The sequence below is a fragment of the Toxotes jaculatrix genome, chromosome 2 (genome assembly GCF_017976425.1).
Source record: "Toxotes jaculatrix isolate fToxJac2 chromosome 2, fToxJac2.pri, whole genome shotgun sequence".
In the NCBI taxonomy this organism is placed as follows: Eukaryota; Metazoa; Chordata; class Actinopteri; family Toxotidae; genus Toxotes; species Toxotes jaculatrix.
This window is the reverse complement of record NC_054395.1, coordinates 30,008,323-30,026,939: the sequence shown is the minus strand read 5'-3', so window position 1 is coordinate 30,026,939 and position 18,617 is coordinate 30,008,323. Positions and strand designations below refer to the sequence as shown.

Genomic DNA, 18,617 nt, shown 5'->3' with positions numbered 1-18,617 from the left:
AAACGTATGGTCTCTGTCTCCAGCTGCTCCATATGAAGAGTAATAAATACCTGACGGTGAACAAGCGCCTGCCGGCTCTGCTGGAGAAGAACGCCATGCGAGTCACTCTGGACGGGACGGGGAACGAAGGTTCCTGGCTCTTCATCCAGCCGTTCTGGAAGCTCCGCGCCAACGGAGACAACGTAAACACACACAGTGACACCAGTGGGCCAGTAACAATAGTCAAACTTTATTTATATGTCACACTTCATACAAAAAGATACAATAACACGAAACATTAAAAACAAAATGGGAAGCAGCATGTGTGTAGCAGCAGGAGCAGTAACAGATGTGATAGTCATGGATTGGCTTCAGTATCGATCCTCAGCTCGTCCCACAGAGACGTCAGCAGCTTCAGTGTGAGGACACAGTGTCTGCTGATGTCCCACAGAGACGTCAGCAGCTTCAGTGTGAGGACACAGTGTCTGCTGCTTGTTGCAGGTGGTGGTGGGAGATAAAGTGATCCTGAACCCGGTGAACGCAGGTCAGCCGCTTCACGCTTCAAACTACGAGCTGACCGACCATCCAGGCTGCAAAGAGGTGAGACGCACGCACACACACACACACACACACACACACACACACACACACACACACACACACCTCTGAAACCCACTCTAAACCCTCTCTAAACCCTCACAAACACTACGTGTGTGTCTTCCTCCCTCTGCAGGTGAACTCAGTGAACTGCAACACCAGCTGGAAGATCAACCTGTTCATGATGTACAGTGACCACAGGGAGGAAGTCCTGAAAGGAGTGAGTGCAGTTTATCAGAGCTCCGACCTTTTATGATCCTTCATCAGCTGTTATCAGTTTAAACGTGTCTCAGACAATCGGTTCAGTCAAACATTCATTTTATTCCTTCTTTCATTTCGAAGGCCTCAAGCTCCTAAAATGATCCCAACGTTAAAGGACTGTCAGCAAAAACATTTCTTCATCACTGTCATTTCATTTCTATGTTTCGCTTTCCTGTTAACAAATAAACGTCATGTTTAGAAATCAGAAAAAAAACATGAACAATACTGATCCCTCAAACTCTCTGCATTTTACCCACACCAAGTGAACGAAACACACACACACACACACACACTCACTACAGACGCCGGGGTGGATTGGTGCCTTGCTCAGGGGCACCACAGCTGCCTCCGTGGGTTCACTGCACACAGGAGCTGCCGGCAGCTAATTCAGCGTACCTTTAATGGCGCCAGTTAGGTTTGTCACCGGATAGTTCTCGTTGCACCCTGGGAGCTGTGGTTGACTTCTTTAGTTTTTACATCCACAGGCTTGGATCTTTGACTTTTTATCACAGAACCCGATGTTTAAACGCTGTTTATCTTCTGTCCTGATGATTTAACCGCGAGAGTTTCAAGTTCATCCAAGACATCAGTCACCTGACATTCTGTGGGGGAAAAACTGAATGGGACGATGCAGCAGCTACAACATAAGACTGTCCTTTAATGCTTCTGTAACTCTCTCTCTCTCTCTCTCTCTCTCTCTCTCTCTCTCTCTCCCTCTCTCTCCCTCTCTCTCTCTCTCTCTCTCTCTCAGGGCGATGTGGTGCGTTTGTTTCACGCTGAGCAGGAAAAGTTTCTGACCTGCGACGAGTACAAGAGCAAACTCCACGTGTTCCTCCGAACCACACTGAGACAGTCGGCGACCTCAGCTACCAGCTCCAACGCTCTGTGGGAGGTCGAGGTACACGCACACACACAGAGACGTGCACACACACACACAGTTTCCTCTGAAGTGGCATTAAGTGCTTTTTACCTGATTGGTCCATCAGGTTGTCCATCATGACCCGTGTCGTGGGGGAGCGGGACACTGGAACAGCCTCTATCGCTTCAAACACCTGGCCACTGGCAACTACCTGGCCGCTGAGGTAACCATGGCAACACTGGATGGATAAATGAATGGCTGAAAGAATGGGTGAATCAGATTTTAGATGGATGGATGGATGAGTGGATGAGTGGATGGATGGATGGATGGATGAGTGGATGGATGGATGGATGGATGAGTGGATGAGTGGATGGATGGATGGATGGATGAGTGGATGGATGGATGAGTGGATGGATGGATGGATGAGTGGATGGATGGATGGATGGATGGATGAGTGGATGGATGGATGAGTGGATGAGTGGATGGATGGATGAGTGGATGGATGGATGGATGGATGGATGGATGGATGGATGGATGAGTGGATGGATGGATGAGTGGATGAGTGGATGGATGGATGAGTGGATGGATGGACGGATGGATGGATGGATGGATGGATGAGTGGATGGATGGATGAGTGGATGAGTGGATGGATGGATGAGTGGATGGATGGACGGATGGATGGATGGATGAGAGGATGATATGGGCTGAATCTTCCTGTAGCTTGTGGTGAAATCTTTGTACCTGTTGTTGTTGTAGGAGAATCCAGGTTATAAAGGAGACACAGCAGAGCTCTCGTCCTCGGTGAGTCCAGCACTAAAGTTTGACTCTGTTGTTTCTTGTGTCCAGTCACCTACTGATAGATGCTTGTGCTCTGTCACTGTGTCCTCACTGTGTCCTCGCTGTCCTCACTGATGAGGCAGAGGAAGTGAATAAAGCTCCATCGTGTAAATAAGTCTCGGCCTCTTTGTAGATGGACGGTAGTCGTAGCAGCAAGCGCTCCCATGGCGAGAGGATCAAGTACAAGCTGGTAGCAGTGCCTCATGGGAACGACATCGCCTCGCTGTTCGAGCTGGACCCGACCACGCTGCAGAAGACCGACTCCTTTGTACCACGGTAGGAACTGCTGATCGTACATGCTTCCTTAAACTGGGATCAGACTCTGCTGTGTCAGATCAGAGCTTGAAGAGAAACTGAGCTGGTTTTCTTCCAGAAACTCGTACGTACGACTGAGACATCTGTGCACCAACACCTGGATCCAAAGCACCAACGTCCCCATCGACATAGAGGAGGAGAGACCCATCAGACTCATGGTGAGTTCACGTTCACAGGAATTCGTAATAGTCACTGGTTGGACATGATATGAAAGACTGACACTGCTAAAGCCACACGCATGGATAAAAACGTGACAGTGAGAAAGAAGAACAAACATAAAACAGCTGTTGAGGGATAAATCTGGTTTGTGGAGACTTATTTAACGTTTATGTTCATAGTTTGATTTTAGAAAATCTAACCACCAAACAGAGGTAAAGCAGGAACAGATGCGTCGACCTCTGTGTCCACCCGAGGATCTGTATGAGCTGAAGTTCCTGTATAATAACCTGTGTCTCCTCCGGCTGCAGTTAGGAACATGTCCCACTAAAGAGGATAAGGAGGCCTTCGCCATCGTCTCAGTTCCTGTGATGGAGATCAGAGATCTGGACTTCGCCAATGATGCCAGTGCCATGTTGAGCACCGTGGTGGACCAGTTCAACCAAGGCTTCATTAGCCAGAACGACCGCAGGTAGGACGCTGTGTGAACATCAGTGTGCAGAGAGTCGAGCAGAGAGAGGCAGACAGAGAGTCAGGCCTTGAGGAGGAGTTTGTTATGTACTCGTGTTTTTGTTGCTCAGGTTTGCCATCAAGCTGCTGGAGGACGTGGTTTTCTTCGTGGCTGACGTCATTAACAGCGGTCAGCCGGCTCTGGACGTGGTCATGACCAAAGCCAACCGAGAGAGACAGAAACTGATGAGAGAACAGAACATCCTCAAACAGGTCTGATCCAGAAAACTCAGGGAACAGAGACAGGAAATGTTCAGCTGACAAAGTCAGTGCCTACCGTCTAACTGACGCCCTGTGTGTGTTCAGATCTTTGGCATCCTGAAGGCTCCCTTTAAGGACCGGGGGGGAGGGGAGGGTCCCCTTCTGCGTTTGGAGGAGCTGGCGGACCAGAAAAATGCTCCCTACCAGTACATGCTCAGACTCTGCTACAGAGTCCTCCGACATTCCCAGGAGGACTACCGCAAGAACCAGGTGAGGAGGAATGATGATGGGAGAGCGTTACGAGCTAACGCCCAGACTCTCATCTACCCAAGGAGCTGAAACTGAAATGGTCTCAATTTCCTGCTTAGATGTGGTTATTAATCAGTATTTGCCCTTTCACTCACTCACTGTGCTAATTAAACGTAAAGTTCAATTTGCCTCTATTTTTTTTATTTTTTACTTTATTTCATATCTTTTTGAAAACTCAAATACCAGATGCTGTTTGGTTGAACCGACTCCCTTCAGTGTCTGTCTTATCTGCTAATGCCCCTCCCTCCCTCTCACCCTCCTGTCCCCTCCAGGAGCACATAGCAAAGCAGTTCGGTGTGATGCAGAGTCAGATTGGTTATGACATCCTGGCTGAGGACACCATCACTGCCCTGCTGCACAACAACCGCAAACTGTTGGAGAAGCACATCACCAAGACCGAGGTGGAGACCTTTGTTAGCCTGGTCCGCAAGAACCGAGAGCCCAGGTACATATCGGGGGGTGGGGGGGTGGGGGGGGGGGGGGGGGGGGGGGGGGGTTAGTATGCTGTTTTTATTGCTTTAGCTTCCGGTCCAATGTCTGGTTATTATGTGTGTGTGTCTGTGCAGGTTTCTGGACTACCTGTCAGACCTGTGTGTGTCCAACAATGTGGCCATCCCCGTCACTCAGGAGCTCATCTGTAAATGTGTGCTGGACCCCAAGAACCAGGATATCCTCATCAAGACAGAGTGAGGACAGAGGGAGGGAGGGGTGACCTTTAACCCCTCAACAACAGATAATCTGTGCTCATCTTGCTGAGTGTAACACACGTTTAGAGGCTTATTTATTTTCAAGACTTATTTTCATTCCATTTATTTCCTCAGAGAGAAAAGATGAGGGAGTGAGGATGGCATCATTTTACCAACAAATCAATTCAATAAATCCTAAATTTATCACCTGCGAAATGATTCCATCAAACAGCAACACACGCATTAGAAAAGTTCCTGTCATCACAGAACCTGAAGGATCAGGTGCCCATGATGGTGTTGAACCTGGCACGTCAGTGACACGAGCCCTGCTGCTGCCAAACCGTGTTTTATAGAACTGTGGGGGAACAGGTTTTAAAACAAACCTCTCTCAATGCTCAAAAGTTTTCCTTGAAAACAAACATTCTCCAGGAAATGGAGACTATGTAGTGTGTATTATTGGGTACTGATAGATGTGACTTACTAAATATTTTAATATAAAGCCAGGGGGAAGACAGAATGCAGAGATGCAAACATCTTTTTGTAGCTCTTCTAAATGGGAGTGAATATTGTCCCTGCCCCTCATGTTATTTCCTCTGTATTAATGTTTGTTAATGTGACCAGCAGGGGGCAGTAGTGTCTGTGTCTTCTGTTTTCATTCTGTTTTCACTAAATAATTAAGATTAGAGCTATTTCTGTTTTGCCTCCAGGCGTCGTGTCCCGAAAGAGGCGCCCCCTGGTGGTGGTCAGGGAGAGTACATGGGGATGGATGACTATGGAGACGAGGATGAGGTTGGTCTGCCTGCATATTTATTTTTTTCTTAACGGATGGGTCAGTCATTGCTAGGATAAGGAAATACTCTCTACCTTCTGTATTTCTGTGGTCATGGTGTTCTTGTCTCTTTCTGTAGGTGTGGCTCGTGTGGACAGACAAGACCAATGAGAGACAGGACAAGAGCATCAGGCAGCTGGCTCAGGAGGCGAGGCAGGGAAACGCCCATGATGAGAATGTTCTCACTTACTACAGGTACGAGCAGAGGGCTCAGCTCCTGGGTCCATTAATGTCCACAGAGAATATAATGGCGATTCCACCTCATGTTGTTACTTACAAATCTCTTTACCTCGTCCACAGAAAAGGGTTTTCATTTTTTCTCATGGCATTTATACATTCTATTTTTAAACTGGTTCCAAGTGGAGATTTTGACCCATTGGTGGCACTACTGATGTGACACCAGCTGAACCAAGGCTCCGTTAAAAATTTGCTGTAGATGACGTTATTAATGTGTAGACTCTCTGGACCTCCTCAGGTACCAGCTGAAGCTTTTTGCCCGGATGTGTTTGGACCGTCAGTACCTGGCCATAGATGAGATCTCCAAGCAGCTGGATATCGAGCTCATCTTCCTGTGCATGATGGACGAGATGCTGCCCTTTGACCTGAGGGCCTCCTTCTGTCGCCTCATGCTCCATGCTCATGTTGACCGAGACCCTCAGGAGCTGGTGACACCCGTCAAGTTTGCCCGCCTCTGGACTGAGATCCCAACCTCCATCACCATCAAAGAGTTGGTAGACTTTAGTATCTAGTGTGTTTTCTGTCCTGCTTGATTGTTTTTTCTTAGTGTTTGCTCAGTGGCGCCTGGGTAGCTCAGTTGGTAGAGCATCAGACTTTTAATCTGAGGGTCCAGGGTTCAAGTCCCTGTTCAGGTGATGCATCTCTGTGTGTTCAGGGGGTCATGTTATGAGTTCTGCTTGGTGGTTTGAAGAAATAACTGTAATTTTCAGGTGCGGTGATATTAAAACAAAACCCGCCTTTAGGTGTCTCTAATCTCTGAAGCATTCCCTGTCATCACACTATGTTTTATGAGTACTTGACATTTGTAGTATAACATAAGACTTCAAGCCTCACCTTTTTTTATGTGATTCTCCTGAGCCACGTCTGGTGAAGTCAGAGACGAGTCCCAGGAACTTTGTAGGAAGTCTTCTTTTGACCTTTAAAACACTTGATGAACTGTAGATTTTTGGATAGGCCGTCACTGCACTGAGAAGCAGTGCTGAGGGATGGAGAGCGTTCTTTCCAAAGATATACCCTCATTTGTTATTTTGACGATGGTGGGGGAGAGATTTGACTAAAGGTGATTTGAAGTGTTTCCTCCAGGTGGTTTCCTACAGGTGGTTTCCTCCAGGAGCCTGGGTAGCTCAGCTGGTAGAGCATCAGACTTTTAATCTGAGGGTCCAGGGTTCAAGTCCCTGTTCAGGCGATGTGTTTATGTGCACACATTGTTGATTTGTGTTGTGTCATTGGGTGTGTGTTTTTTTTTTTTTTTACACTATCACTTTAATCTGCATTATAAGTTTTCCTGCCTGAACTGTGTTAGCAGAATGTTTTACATGCAGAAACATCATCATCGCAGGGAAGCTGTGGTTCAACCACGTTAGATATTCGGACCAACACCATCAGCGTTTCAAGGTCAAAGGTCACAGTTCATCAGCTGTTACTTTCTGGTGATGTTTCATCCTCAGTTATGACTCCAACATGGACGACAGCAGAGACAACAAGAAGAACCGTTTCGCTAACACCATGGTGTTCATGGAGGAGTATCTCAACAACGTCCTGAACGATGAACTGCCGTTTCACAATGAGGAGAAAAACAAACTTACATATGAGGTCTGCCCCCGCTCTTCCTCTCTCTCATTTCACAGCCTTCTCCATCATTCACTCTTCTTCTTTTCCCCTGTCATCACGTCTTCTCTTTCTGTTCTCTCTAGGTGGTGAGTTTGGCCAGACATTTGATCTACTTTGGTTTCTACAGTTTCTTTGAGCTCCTCAGACTTACCAGAACCCTGCTGGGAATCATCGACTGTAGACCCAATCCTGGACACGCTGGGTTATTATTCCATGATGACGGATCAGGTATGCCCTGCTCTGGCTACTGAGTCATAGTCAAATTAATGAAGTGAATAGGTGTAAATGGACGTGAAGCTGCCTGTGAAGGGGAATCCAGATGGTAATGTAAGCAGTAAGCTAGTAAGAGACTCCACCCAGTCAGGACAACTGAAAGAGTCGCCCTGAAGAGGCTGTGAATCATCTTGAAGATTAAAACAGCAAATTGTGTGAGATGATGGCAAAGAGGCTCCATGGACTTCAATGTTACGACCTTTCATCGTCCCAAAGACACTGCTGTACATACAAACCATCCATCTGTCCATCTGTGTCTCTAAAGGGAAGAACGTGAAGCGCTCCATACATGGGATGGGTCAGATGATGTCCACCATGGTCCTCAACAGGAAGCAGTCCATATTTGGAGGTCAAGGTGCCAGAGGGGCAGGGCTGGGGGCGGGACTGGTACTTGACGGACAGAGGGGTAGTAAAGACAGTATCGACAAGATGGACCTGACAGTGATGGACACCAAGCTGAAGATACTGGAGATATTACAGGTAACTAACAAACAGCAAATTAATTATGAAATATAGAAATTTTAAATTAAATCCGTAAGTACAAGGCTGTTTTATTTCATTTCCCCAACTTTGGGTGCTAATGAACTAAAGTGTGCTAACACTAGCCAAAGTTAATGTATAATGTTAGCTAACATTAAGTTTTAATGTTTTACCGTAAGCAAACTACCACTATTGCTAGCTATTGTTAGCATGCAAGCTCACAGACTTCAGTTTGTAAGAAAGAGGTTGTGGGAATTCACTAAAACTGTTTTGTACCATCAGAATATAATTTCTGTATAATGCGTCTTTTACTTTCTAGTTAGCTACAATTTCTAGCTTATTAACCATGTTTTCATTGTGAGCCTGTCAGGATTGGCCCAGCTACTCGGCTGAGTCCAGCTGTTATTTCTTCCTTTTCAGTAATGTACTGTATGTTTGAACTGAGATGTGAGCCATTCACTGTGGGTTAATTGGAACAGCATAGAAACACGTTTGACCTCTGACAAACGTGAACACTCCTTATTCGTAAACACTCTGATACTGTAAAACTCCTCCAGTTGAATTATTTCTATTTTAATGTGGTTGTTTTTTTGTGAACCTGTAACTGAACCGAACTCTGCTCTTTCTCAGTTCATCCTGAACGTTCGTCTGGACTACCGCCTCTCCTTCCTGCTGTCTGTCTTTAAGAAGGAGTTTGTAGATGTTTATCCCATGGCTGATGCTGATGCCACCACTAATATGGAGCATGCCGGTACATATACAACACACACACACACACAGAGCCAATGGAAACACACTCAGACTCCTGATTTTACTGTTACTGTAACATGGAGACACAGATTGTATAGCTTTTAAAAATATCAGTCTCTGTCAAACCTTTTCCCGGAATATTTATTATCAGGCTTTTAAAAAGGCACTCGTCTACTTCAACACACATCCTGCAGTGTTTGGTAAAGTTGTGTGTTGTTACTTTTCCCAAATGCTTCCAGACATCCCAGACAACATGGAAACAACAGGTAGAACCCAGATAAACCCTAAACGTTTTAGAGTAATAATCTAAAAAAGCTCAGGTGTGTGTTTACACTACAGGTCATTTTTGTCCACTTTTTTGTCCTTATGTGTTTGGCTGTTTATATCTACCTTTAGAACTGAGTCATATTTTTCTGTGTGTTTTATATGAAAGTCACCTGTATGTATACATGTATATGGAAACTATCTATCTTCAGCTTCAGTCCTGTTATCACTTATTAACCTCTGTGTGTTTGGCCCTCCTCAGCCTCCATCAACCTGCAGTACATTGGAGAGCAGGCAGAGGCCATGTTTGGAGTCGGGTATGTATTTCCTGTTTACCTCTACATGATATGTACAGGTAAATATTCTGTTCTTACAAACCTGCATCACTGTTTGGGGATATTTTAAAATTGGATTTTACATGTTATATTTGTGTGTGTGTGTGTGTGTGTGTGTGTGTGTGTGTGTACAGTAAGGGGAACAGTATCCTGGAGGTGGATGATGAAGGCGGTCGAATGTTCCTGCGAGTGCTGATCCACCTCACCATGCACGACTACCCTCCTCTGATATCTGGAGCCCTGCAGCTGCTCTTCAGACACTTCAGCCAGAGACAGGAAGTTCTGCACACCTTCAAACAGGTACACACACATGCACACAGGTGCCCCCTGTTGAGGTGGTAAATGGCCACTATCTATAAGCAAAAATCTAAATGTTTTCCCTGAATGTCTCACGTTTCAAACTAAGGTCCTTCACGGTAAGAAAGACAAAAAAAGTTTTGTCACTCGTCAGTATACACACAGTTTAAATGTCACGGTACAGACTTTGGACTTCAGTCATTTTTGGGGGTATATGGAGCCAGGGTAGCTCAGACTGTTGTCTGACAGAAAGTTCTATACTGTCTACAAAAACGGTGTGTTCGTGTCAGTGCACTTAATAGTGTAGTTAATGGTGTGTTATGTAACTTGGGGTTTGAACACCAGGTGGGTTTTTCCTCCTAAGGCAACTCCATGTGGAGCCTGGATAGCTCAGTCGGTAGAGCATCAGACTTTTAATCTGAGGGTCCAGGGTTCAAGTCCCTGTTCAGGCGATGCACCTTCTTTGTTAATGTTATAAAATCTGCATGGTACACACATATGTAACATATTTTTTCCACTGATCTGATAAATGTCAGTAGAATGGAATAAATGCACAAAGAGTCTGATTGGCCAACCTGCTGCGAGCAGAACACCCATGTTTCTCTGTGCCTTTGCAGGTCCAGTTGCTGATCTCAGCTCAGGATGTGGAGAACTACAAGCTGATCAAGGCTGATCTGGATCACCTCCGGACGCTGGTAGAGAAATCTGAACTGTGGGTGGAGAAGAAGAGCTCCGGAGGAGGTGATGGGAAGAAGGACAAGAAAGACAAGAAGGAGAAAGGAGAGGTAAGGAGCAAAAATCTGGATATTAAAATGTTTATGTTCCTAACACAGCTGCTACAACAAAATATGACTGGATCATATGTTTCCACATTTTTAACATTGGACAAAGAATAAAAAGTGTAACGAAAAAACAAAACAAACACAAGCTCTGAAAGAACAAGAGAGACAAGGAGGTGGTGAAAAGCACAGTATCATCAGCGTACAGCTTTCGTTTGACAGGGTTCATACAAGAAGCTGATGTTAATTTTACTTCATAGTTATTGTCTAACTTCCAAAGACAGGTGTGTTCTTAACGTCTAGATGGCTGCTGTAAATAACCAAATAACAACTGTGTATAACCACTAACAAACTAACTCGAAGTCACTACCTAAACCAGCGCAAGAACCATTTCCTGGGTAGAAGATTAACATTTCTTTTTAATCAGAATATTACTCAAGAAACCAAGCAACTAAGCTGAAACTAAAACCTATTTTTTTAATGTTTGCAAACTGGTTTTTGAACTTACTGTACTTAACGTTGGTGTGGGGCTTGCTGGTGTCTCAGCTGGCTAAGGTGCAACTACATGGTCCTGGGTTCAGATTTGTTTTGGGAATTTTGTTGCATGCCACGCCTCCTTCTCTCTCTTTATTGTTTCTTTCTGTTGTGAAATGAGGGCACATTACTCCAAAATGTCTTTGTGGAACCATTTTGTCATCGTTATTCATCTTACACACACTTAAATTGAATATCAAACTATTAAAACAACAGCCTGGTTAGTGGCTGATAATCAGACTGAAATTCCTTTTCATTTCATTGTGTTCAAGTTAATGTTTTTTGTTTGGGACGTTATTTTTATTTTGTTTTGCACTAGCCAGTTTGACTCACCTGTTTGTAGGAGCAGTTAACAAAGCAGATAATTCTGCAACATGCATTGCTGCAAATGTCTCACCCACATGTCTTGCCATTTTGTCCTAAACTAGTGGATTTGAATGTGAGACCAGATCACAACCACAGTTTTCTTTTTCATCGTTAATGTTAGAACATTTCAGAGACTTTTCCTACGAATGGCACATTTTAACCAAAAAATCTCGAATCACTGTGACGGACATCATGATTATTGCTTAGGCTAGTTGTATTAGATATGACTCCATCCATCCATCTTCTATACGGCGTGATCCGTCAGGGTCACAGGGAGCTTGAGCCGGTCCCAGCTGACGATGGGTGAGAGGCGGGGTACACCCTGGACTGGTCACCAGTCGATCGCAGGGCCGACACACAAAGACCGACAGCCACACACACACTCACACCTACTGGCAATATGGAGCAGCCAGTTAACCTAATGTGCATGTTATGTGCATGGGATTGTGGGAGGAAGCTGTGGGAGGAAGCTGGAGTACCCGGAGAGAACCCACGCAGGCGCAGGGAGAACATGCAAACTTTGCATGGAACCCTCTCGCTGTGAGGCGACAGTGCTAACCACTGCACCACTGTGCCGCCTGTACTGTAATATGTAATAGTTTGATGTTTGATTCAAGTGTGTATAATGTAGTACCACACCCATAGAGAACTGCCTGTGCTGTTTTACCCTCTGCATCCTGCAGGGGCCGTCAGAGGAAGCAACGCCCAAGAAGGAAAAACTGGACAAGGGAAACGAGAACTACCAGAAAGTCAAAGAGGTGAGAGCACTCGTCCATCGGTTCCTTCAGGCCGTAACCTGCTGTGGTTTTTCGGGTGTCCATCTCTGTTGCGGGGTTTCTGCAGTGTGCTTCCTACAAATCACCCGTCACTCGGGATTTGTCTTTCTGTGGACAAGGTCCTTTATGTGGTGCTCTTGTCGTCATTTCTTCAGCAATGGTGGCTTCCACTGCTCACAGTAATTCTGTTTGTTTTTTCCTGATAGTGACTCATAATAACAGCATCACAGATGTAAATACAAACAAAACCTGATCCATTGTTCTGAATCTGTTGTTTTGAATGTTCTCAGCTTTCAGTCGCTTCATGTTTTCATTCACAAGCTTCATGTGTCAGTGAATCATTCAAACTGCCTGCGATGGAACGCAGCCTGCTTGTTACAGTGGTCCTCCCAGTTTAATGGTTTTCATGTTTGTTCATTAAATTATTTTAAACCATGTTTGTACCAATAAACAGTAGGTTCACTGGGTGTTCCTGAGTAGTTTCCCCACTCAGTAAGTCATGTACAGAACTCACAGTCCACAGTGAAATGTGTGTAATGAAGCCTCCGTATTCCTACATAAATCCTTATTTTTAGTCAGCACTGCAGAAGTTTTAGACTTTTTTTTACTTTACAACTACTTTATTATTTATATTCTCAGTTTTAGATTTAATAACATATTTTATTTTATCTGTTATGACTTCAACCCAGAAATGATTTTAGACATTGTTCAGTTTCAGCATCATTTATCCTGATTTGACTTTGTGAAACTGAGAAGAGGAAAGAATATTACAATTGTACTTTAGCAAATGAAACATCTCAGTTTGACAAACATCCCTCTCACTCTGCTCTGATTGTGCTCTGCCTCCCTCCGTTCGTCCTCTCTGTCGTCTGTAGATCCTGGAGAGGCTGAATAAGATGTGCAGCAGTGGCGTTTGGAAGAAGCAGCAGAGGTTGCTGAAGAACATGGGAGCTCATAAAGTCATGCTGGACCTGCTGCAGGTGTCCTACGACCAGGTGAGACTGAAGAAGCCCAGCTGTTCACTGTGAACTCAGTCAGGGCGAGTGAAGGTGCTGTTACACTTGATATCTTCACCATCAGTCTCAGTCTCTGGGGTTTTATCGGACTCTGAGGGTTTGGAACAGAATCCCATATTTACTTCATAGTTTGATTGATGAGTTTGGTAAATGTGGTTGAACAATCCGTTTCCCCCTCATCTCTCTCTCTGTCTGCAGAACGATGTGAAGATGCAGGAGATCATCAGGTACACTCACCTGTTCCTGCAGAAGTTCTGTATGGGGAACCAGGAGAACCAGGCTCTGCTGCACAAGAACCTCAGTCTCTTTCTCAACCCCGGGGTACAAAGCTTTTACAACTGATCGAGTCAATTAACAGAAAATGTATCATTTATTATTCTGGGTCAGTTAATAAGTTCAGTCTTTTATCAAGCAGCAGATCCAACAGTCCAGAACGCTGTTAGCGCCCCCTGTGGGCCGCATCATTCATTACAGCCTCAGTATGAGCAAACAGCACAGTGATGGTTTATCTGACCAGTAAGCCGCTGGGCGCAGCTCTCTGGGAGCAGCTCTCTGGGAGAGGACGAGTGTGCGAAAGCTGCTCGGATAAAGAATAAACTTTTTGGTTTGTCCACGTTTGTCTTCAGAATTTACCTGGACAGGTCAAACCACGGTGGGATTTATTTTTTTTATCAGAAACATTTCAACCAAAGGAGTTAAAATGTTAACAAGCAGCATGAAGATCCCAACACATTTAATAAAAACCTTCCAACATTTGCTGGTTAAAGCTGTTCCCAGCTGATGATGGTTATGATTTTACTGGTCAGACTGTGTTTCTGTTTGGGACGTTTCACGAGCTAAACAACAAACTGGTTCGTTGACTAAATGACCCTGTCCTCCTGTGCAGCTGCTGGAGGCAGAGACGGTGCAGCACATCTTCAGTAACAACTACCAGCTGTGCAGCGAGATCTCAGAGAGCGTCCTGCAGCACTTCATCCACTGCCTGGCCACGCACGGCCGCCACGTCCAGTACCTCAACTTCCTCCACACCATCATCAAGGCTGAGAGCAAGTATGTGAAGAAGTGTCAGGACATGATCATGACCGAGGTGAGGACGAGGACGCGTCACTGTGCCGGAGTGTCTCAGTGTCCCAGTGCGTTTGTGTGGTGATGGAATAACGTGCTTTCTCTCTGTAGCTGACTAACGCCGGCGAGGACGTGGTCGTCTTCTACAACGACAAAGCCTCCTTCAGCACCATGTTGAAGCTGATGGAGGAGAGCAGGGAGGGCGTGAGCGAAAACAGCCCGCTCAGGTAACCATGGCAACAGCACGCAAAAATATAATGTCACTGAAAATCCACCCACGGTCAGCGTCCCCTGAATGTCCACTGCTCGCGTCCTCCTCCCCGCAGGTATCACATCTCTCTGGTGGAGCTGTTAGCCGCCTGTGCTGAGGGCAAGAACGTTTACACTGAGATCAAATGTACTTCACTGCTGCCTCTGGAGGACGTGGTCCGAGTGGTGACACATGAGGACTGCATCACCGAGGTACTGCGCCCGGTCACCTGGTCAGCTGGTCCCCTGGCCGCCCGGTCACCTGGTCACCCGGCCGCCCGGTCACCTGGTCAGCTGGTCACCCGGCCGCCCGGTCACCTGGTCACCTGGTCACCCGGCCGCCCGGTCACCTGGTCAGCTGGTCACCTGGCCGCCCGGTCACCTGGTCAGCTGGTCACCCGGCCGCCCGGTCACCTGGTCACTGGACCGCAGCTAAAGTTATGAATCACTTTTAACAAAGTCTGTATCTCTGTGTGCACGTGCGTCTCTGTGTGCGTCTCTGTGTGTACGTGTCTGTGTGTCTCTGTGCGTGTGTGTGTGTGTTTGTGTGTCGCTGTTTCTGTGTGCGTCTGTTTCTGTGTGCTTGTGTCTATGCGTGTGCGTCTCTGTGTGCTTGTGTCTGTGTGCCTCTGTGCGCGTGTGCGTCTCTGTGCGCGTGTCTCCAGGTGAAAATCGCCTATGTGAACTTTGTGAATCACTGCTACGTGGACACAGAGGTGGAGATGAAGGAAATCTACACGTCCAACCACATCTGGAAACTGTTTGAGGACTTCACCGTGGACATGGCTCGGGTAAGGACAGCACCGATGACTGGAATTAGTCTTTTATTTGTCCCGAGTTCATCACTCAGTGATCGTCATTAAACTGCACGTTAACATCTACAATTTTAATTCATTTTCACTTCATTAGTCTCAGTGAGTCCTGCAGAAAGACGGCGTGGACACACACGGACAAAGCACTTTGACACAGTGTTGACTGTGGAAGGAGCTGTATAAATAAAGCTGAGTTGAACTGAACTGTGTGTGTGTGTGTGATGGTGATTTTTTTCTCGTCTGCAGGTTTGTAATAAACGAGAGAAACGTCTTTCTGATCCCATCCTGGAAAAATACATCATCAACGTGGTCTTCGACACCATCAGCGCCTTCTTCAGCTCCCCTTTCTCTGAAAACAGCACCTCTCTGCAGGTCAGGAACATGATGCACTCTGGGTAAATTTCAACCCTGAAGGTGAAACGTCCACATGGACAAACATCAGGCTGGATTTATTTATCACTAGAATTCACTTCATGAGAATTTGAAATGTTTTTTTTACATTCATAAATTTATTTGTTTGGTGAATTTCTTCATGTATGTTTTGTTCGATGACGCGTGTGTTTAACCCTAACCGTTTCCGTTTGATCGTCGTCTCTCTCGCTCTGTCAGACTCATCACACCATCGTCACTCAGCTGCTTCAGTCGTCCGTCAGGCTGCTGGACTGTCCCTGGCTGCAGCAGCAGCACAGAGGACAGGTGGAGACCTGCATCAAGATCCTCGCTCTGACAGGTAACACACACACCTGGCGTCACCGACAGAGGTGAGATCACTTCTGCTCAGACTGATCAGTGATCTCTCTCTCTGTTTAGCTAAGAGTCGCTCTATCACTTTTCCTCTGGACCTGGAGGCTCAGATCAGCTCCATGTTGTCCAGTTCCGCTCTCAACTCTCTGTCCCGCTCCAACCCAAACTACAAATCCTCCTCCCGATCCTCCAGAACCATCGCTCCCAGCAACCCCTGGGACTACAAGAACATCATAGAGAAGCTCCAGGTACGCAGATTATTTTCCAGTGTCACGTTTATTAAACCAGATGAGTCCGAGTCCTGAACCAGGAGTGAAGTTACAGAGGAGCAGTGAGGGTTTTTCCCTCCTGTCCTGTGACGTTCATCGTGTCTGAAAAAGGCTTTTAATTTGAAATCTTAAATACATTTTCATTTCAACCTCGAAACTGAAAAACAAGAAAATCAGAACAGAAGTTACGTCAGAGCCTGTTTCAGAAAATATCAGCTTAAGCAAAAAAGCTGTAACCCTGACAATAAACAGCTCACTGTGTGTGTGTGTGTGTGTGTGTGTGTGTGTGTGTGTGTGTGTGTGCGTTCCTCAGGACATCATCAACACTCTGGAGGAGCGTCTGAAGCCGCTGGTGAACGCTGAGCTGTCGGTGTTGGTGGACGTCCTCCATCAGCCCGAGCTGCTGTTTCTTGAGGGAACCGACGCCCGACAGCGCTGCGAGTCCGGAGGATTCATCTCCAAGTAGGTGCAGGTTCTCCGAGTCCAAAATCTACTGCACGCTAACACACTGACAGAGGGATGATGGGAAAAATATATGTGTGTGTGTGTGTGTGTGTGTAGGCTTATCCAGCACACCAAGGCTCTGATGTCTTCAGATGAAAAGTTGTGTATCAAAGTTCTGAGAACGCTGCAGGAAATGCTGATCAGGACTCTGGACTTCGATGACAAGGTCAGTTAAACAGCTGATTCACTGATTCACCGACTGATTCACTGACTGATTCACTGATTCACACAGTTTGATATTCTGTCCAAAATCAGGTTTTAATTGACTTCAGTTGAGTCTTATAGAGTGAACTGGTAAAGTGGATTCAGGAGACCTAAATGGCTGCAGTGTGTAGTGTCCTGCTCAAAGACACTTTGACTTGTGGACAGGAGACAGTGGGGCTCAAACCTCCAACAGACACTGAGGCAGATATTGTTGTATAGTTTAGAAACTCTGCTCACAGAGGCTTTGAAGTGTGAGCCGATCGTAGCAAACAGGAGGATGAAGTGATGTTGTGTTGATGTTGTGTTGTTTCAGGGAATCGCGCTGCGGAAAGTTCTACTGCAGAACTATTTGTTTCCAAACAAGAAGAACAACCAGAAGAACGACCTGGCTGAGCTGGGAGCTGCAGGTACGCTGCTCCACACAGACTCTGCTGAAAGGGAACGAACACTGAAGACTTTTATTTTTAAAGTCGGTTTGCACACAGCTGCACCTGTGTCACAGCTGCACCTCTGTCACAGCTGAACCTGTGTCACAGCTGCACCTCTGTCACAGCTGCACCTGTGTCACAGCTGCACCTCTGTCACAGCTCCACCTCTGTCACAGCTGCACCTGTGTCACAGCTGCACCTCTGTCACAGCTCCACCTGTGTCACAGCTCCACCTGTGTCACAGCTGCACCTGTGTCACAGCTGCACCTGTGTCACAGCTGCACCTCTGTCACAGCTCCACCTCTGTCACAGCTGCACCTCTGTCACAGCTGCATCAGGTGATTCTGCCTGTGAGCAGCAGGAGGGTTTTCTGCAGTGTAACCCCTGTGAGTACTGGAGTCCTGTGCACATGAATGCAGGTGGTGGAATCAAATGAAGTATGTGTGTGTGTGCGTGCGTGCGCGTGTGTGTTTGTGCGTGTCAGCCGGAGAGCAGGAGCGGGACTGGGCGGCGGTGGCGGCGGTTCAGTGTCGTCTGGACCGAGAGGGAGGAACGAAGCTGTTCACAGATCTGGTGATGAGCACCAAGAACGACAAGATCTTCCAGGAGAGCATCCAGCTGGCCATCTGTCTGCTGGAGGGAGGAAACACTGAGATACAGGTCTCACACACACACACACACACACACACACACACACACACACTGTAACAGCTGATCTTATCCGCAGGAAGATGACCTCATTCTAACATTTTTCTAATTATTTGGCGTTTTTTTCCTTTAATGGGAAACTTGACAGTTCAGAGACAGGAAACTGAGCCGGGGACGTTCCAGTGAATAAATGTCCTCTGTGGACATGAACGGTCTCAGACTAAGGCTCTGTGAGTTAACCTGGAAATCCCGTCCTTCTCCTGCAGAACTCCTTCTACAAACTGATGATGGGCGACAACAAGTCAGAGAAGTTCTTTAAGGTTCTTCACGACAGGATGAAAGAGGCTCAGACCGACATCAAAGCCACAGTTTCTGTGAACGTGGGAGAGATGACGCACAAAGCCAACGAGAAGGAGCTGGAGCACGGTGAGAGCTTC

General features: G+C 46.4%; 1 protein-coding gene and 3 non-coding genes across 5 annotated transcripts in view; all 4 read left to right on the top strand.

Annotated features, from left to right (window-relative positions):
- The window catches only part of itpr3 (inositol 1,4,5-trisphosphate receptor, type 3), a 42,008-nt gene that overhangs the window by 13,559 nt on the left and 9,832 nt on the right, over window positions 1–18,617 (top strand). For both annotated transcript variants that reach the window (XM_041048348.1, XM_041048340.1), the window contains exons 5-42: window positions 24–182; window positions 481–579; window positions 713–796; window positions 1,589–1,735; window positions 1,824–1,919; window positions 2,453–2,497; window positions 2,667–2,809; window positions 2,907–3,006; window positions 3,316–3,476; window positions 3,586–3,727; window positions 3,821–3,985; window positions 4,297–4,469; window positions 4,591–4,710; window positions 5,418–5,499; window positions 5,619–5,734; window positions 6,015–6,266; window positions 7,225–7,369; window positions 7,471–7,615; window positions 7,926–8,140; window positions 8,771–8,891; window positions 9,417–9,471; window positions 9,624–9,789; window positions 10,404–10,571; window positions 12,149–12,223; window positions 13,117–13,236; window positions 13,456–13,578; window positions 14,144–14,344; window positions 14,434–14,549; window positions 14,649–14,784; window positions 15,237–15,362; window positions 15,630–15,755; window positions 15,993–16,113; window positions 16,194–16,375; window positions 16,710–16,858; window positions 16,958–17,066; window positions 17,418–17,511; window positions 18,017–18,192; window positions 18,447–18,606. In XM_041048348.1, coding sequence (XP_040904282.1) covers window positions 24–182; window positions 481–579; window positions 713–796; window positions 1,589–1,735; window positions 1,824–1,919; window positions 2,453–2,497; window positions 2,667–2,809; window positions 2,907–3,006; window positions 3,316–3,476; window positions 3,586–3,727; window positions 3,821–3,985; window positions 4,297–4,469; window positions 4,591–4,710; window positions 5,418–5,499; window positions 5,619–5,734; window positions 6,015–6,266; window positions 7,225–7,369; window positions 7,471–7,615; window positions 7,926–8,140; window positions 8,771–8,891; window positions 9,417–9,471; window positions 9,624–9,789; window positions 10,404–10,571; window positions 12,149–12,223; window positions 13,117–13,236; window positions 13,456–13,578; window positions 14,144–14,344; window positions 14,434–14,549; window positions 14,649–14,784; window positions 15,237–15,362; window positions 15,630–15,755; window positions 15,993–16,113; window positions 16,194–16,375; window positions 16,710–16,858; window positions 16,958–17,066; window positions 17,418–17,511; window positions 18,017–18,192; window positions 18,447–18,606 — 5,113 coding nt within the window. The remainder of the gene's footprint in view (window positions 1–23; window positions 183–480; window positions 580–712; window positions 797–1,588; window positions 1,736–1,823; window positions 1,920–2,452; window positions 2,498–2,666; window positions 2,810–2,906; window positions 3,007–3,315; window positions 3,477–3,585; window positions 3,728–3,820; window positions 3,986–4,296; window positions 4,470–4,590; window positions 4,711–5,417; window positions 5,500–5,618; window positions 5,735–6,014; window positions 6,267–7,224; window positions 7,370–7,470; window positions 7,616–7,925; window positions 8,141–8,770; window positions 8,892–9,416; window positions 9,472–9,623; window positions 9,790–10,403; window positions 10,572–12,148; window positions 12,224–13,116; window positions 13,237–13,455; window positions 13,579–14,143; window positions 14,345–14,433; window positions 14,550–14,648; window positions 14,785–15,236; window positions 15,363–15,629; window positions 15,756–15,992; window positions 16,114–16,193; window positions 16,376–16,709; window positions 16,859–16,957; window positions 17,067–17,417; window positions 17,512–18,016; window positions 18,193–18,446; window positions 18,607–18,617) is intronic.
- On the top strand, window positions 6,339–6,411 carry trnak-uuu. Its single transcript has one exon. It is a non-coding gene; the product is annotated as a tRNA-Lys (tRNA).
- trnak-uuu lies at window positions 6,890–6,962 on the top strand. Its single transcript has one exon. It is a non-coding gene; the product is annotated as a tRNA-Lys (tRNA).
- On the top strand, window positions 10,166–10,238 carry trnak-uuu. Its single transcript has one exon. It is a non-coding gene; the product is annotated as a tRNA-Lys (tRNA).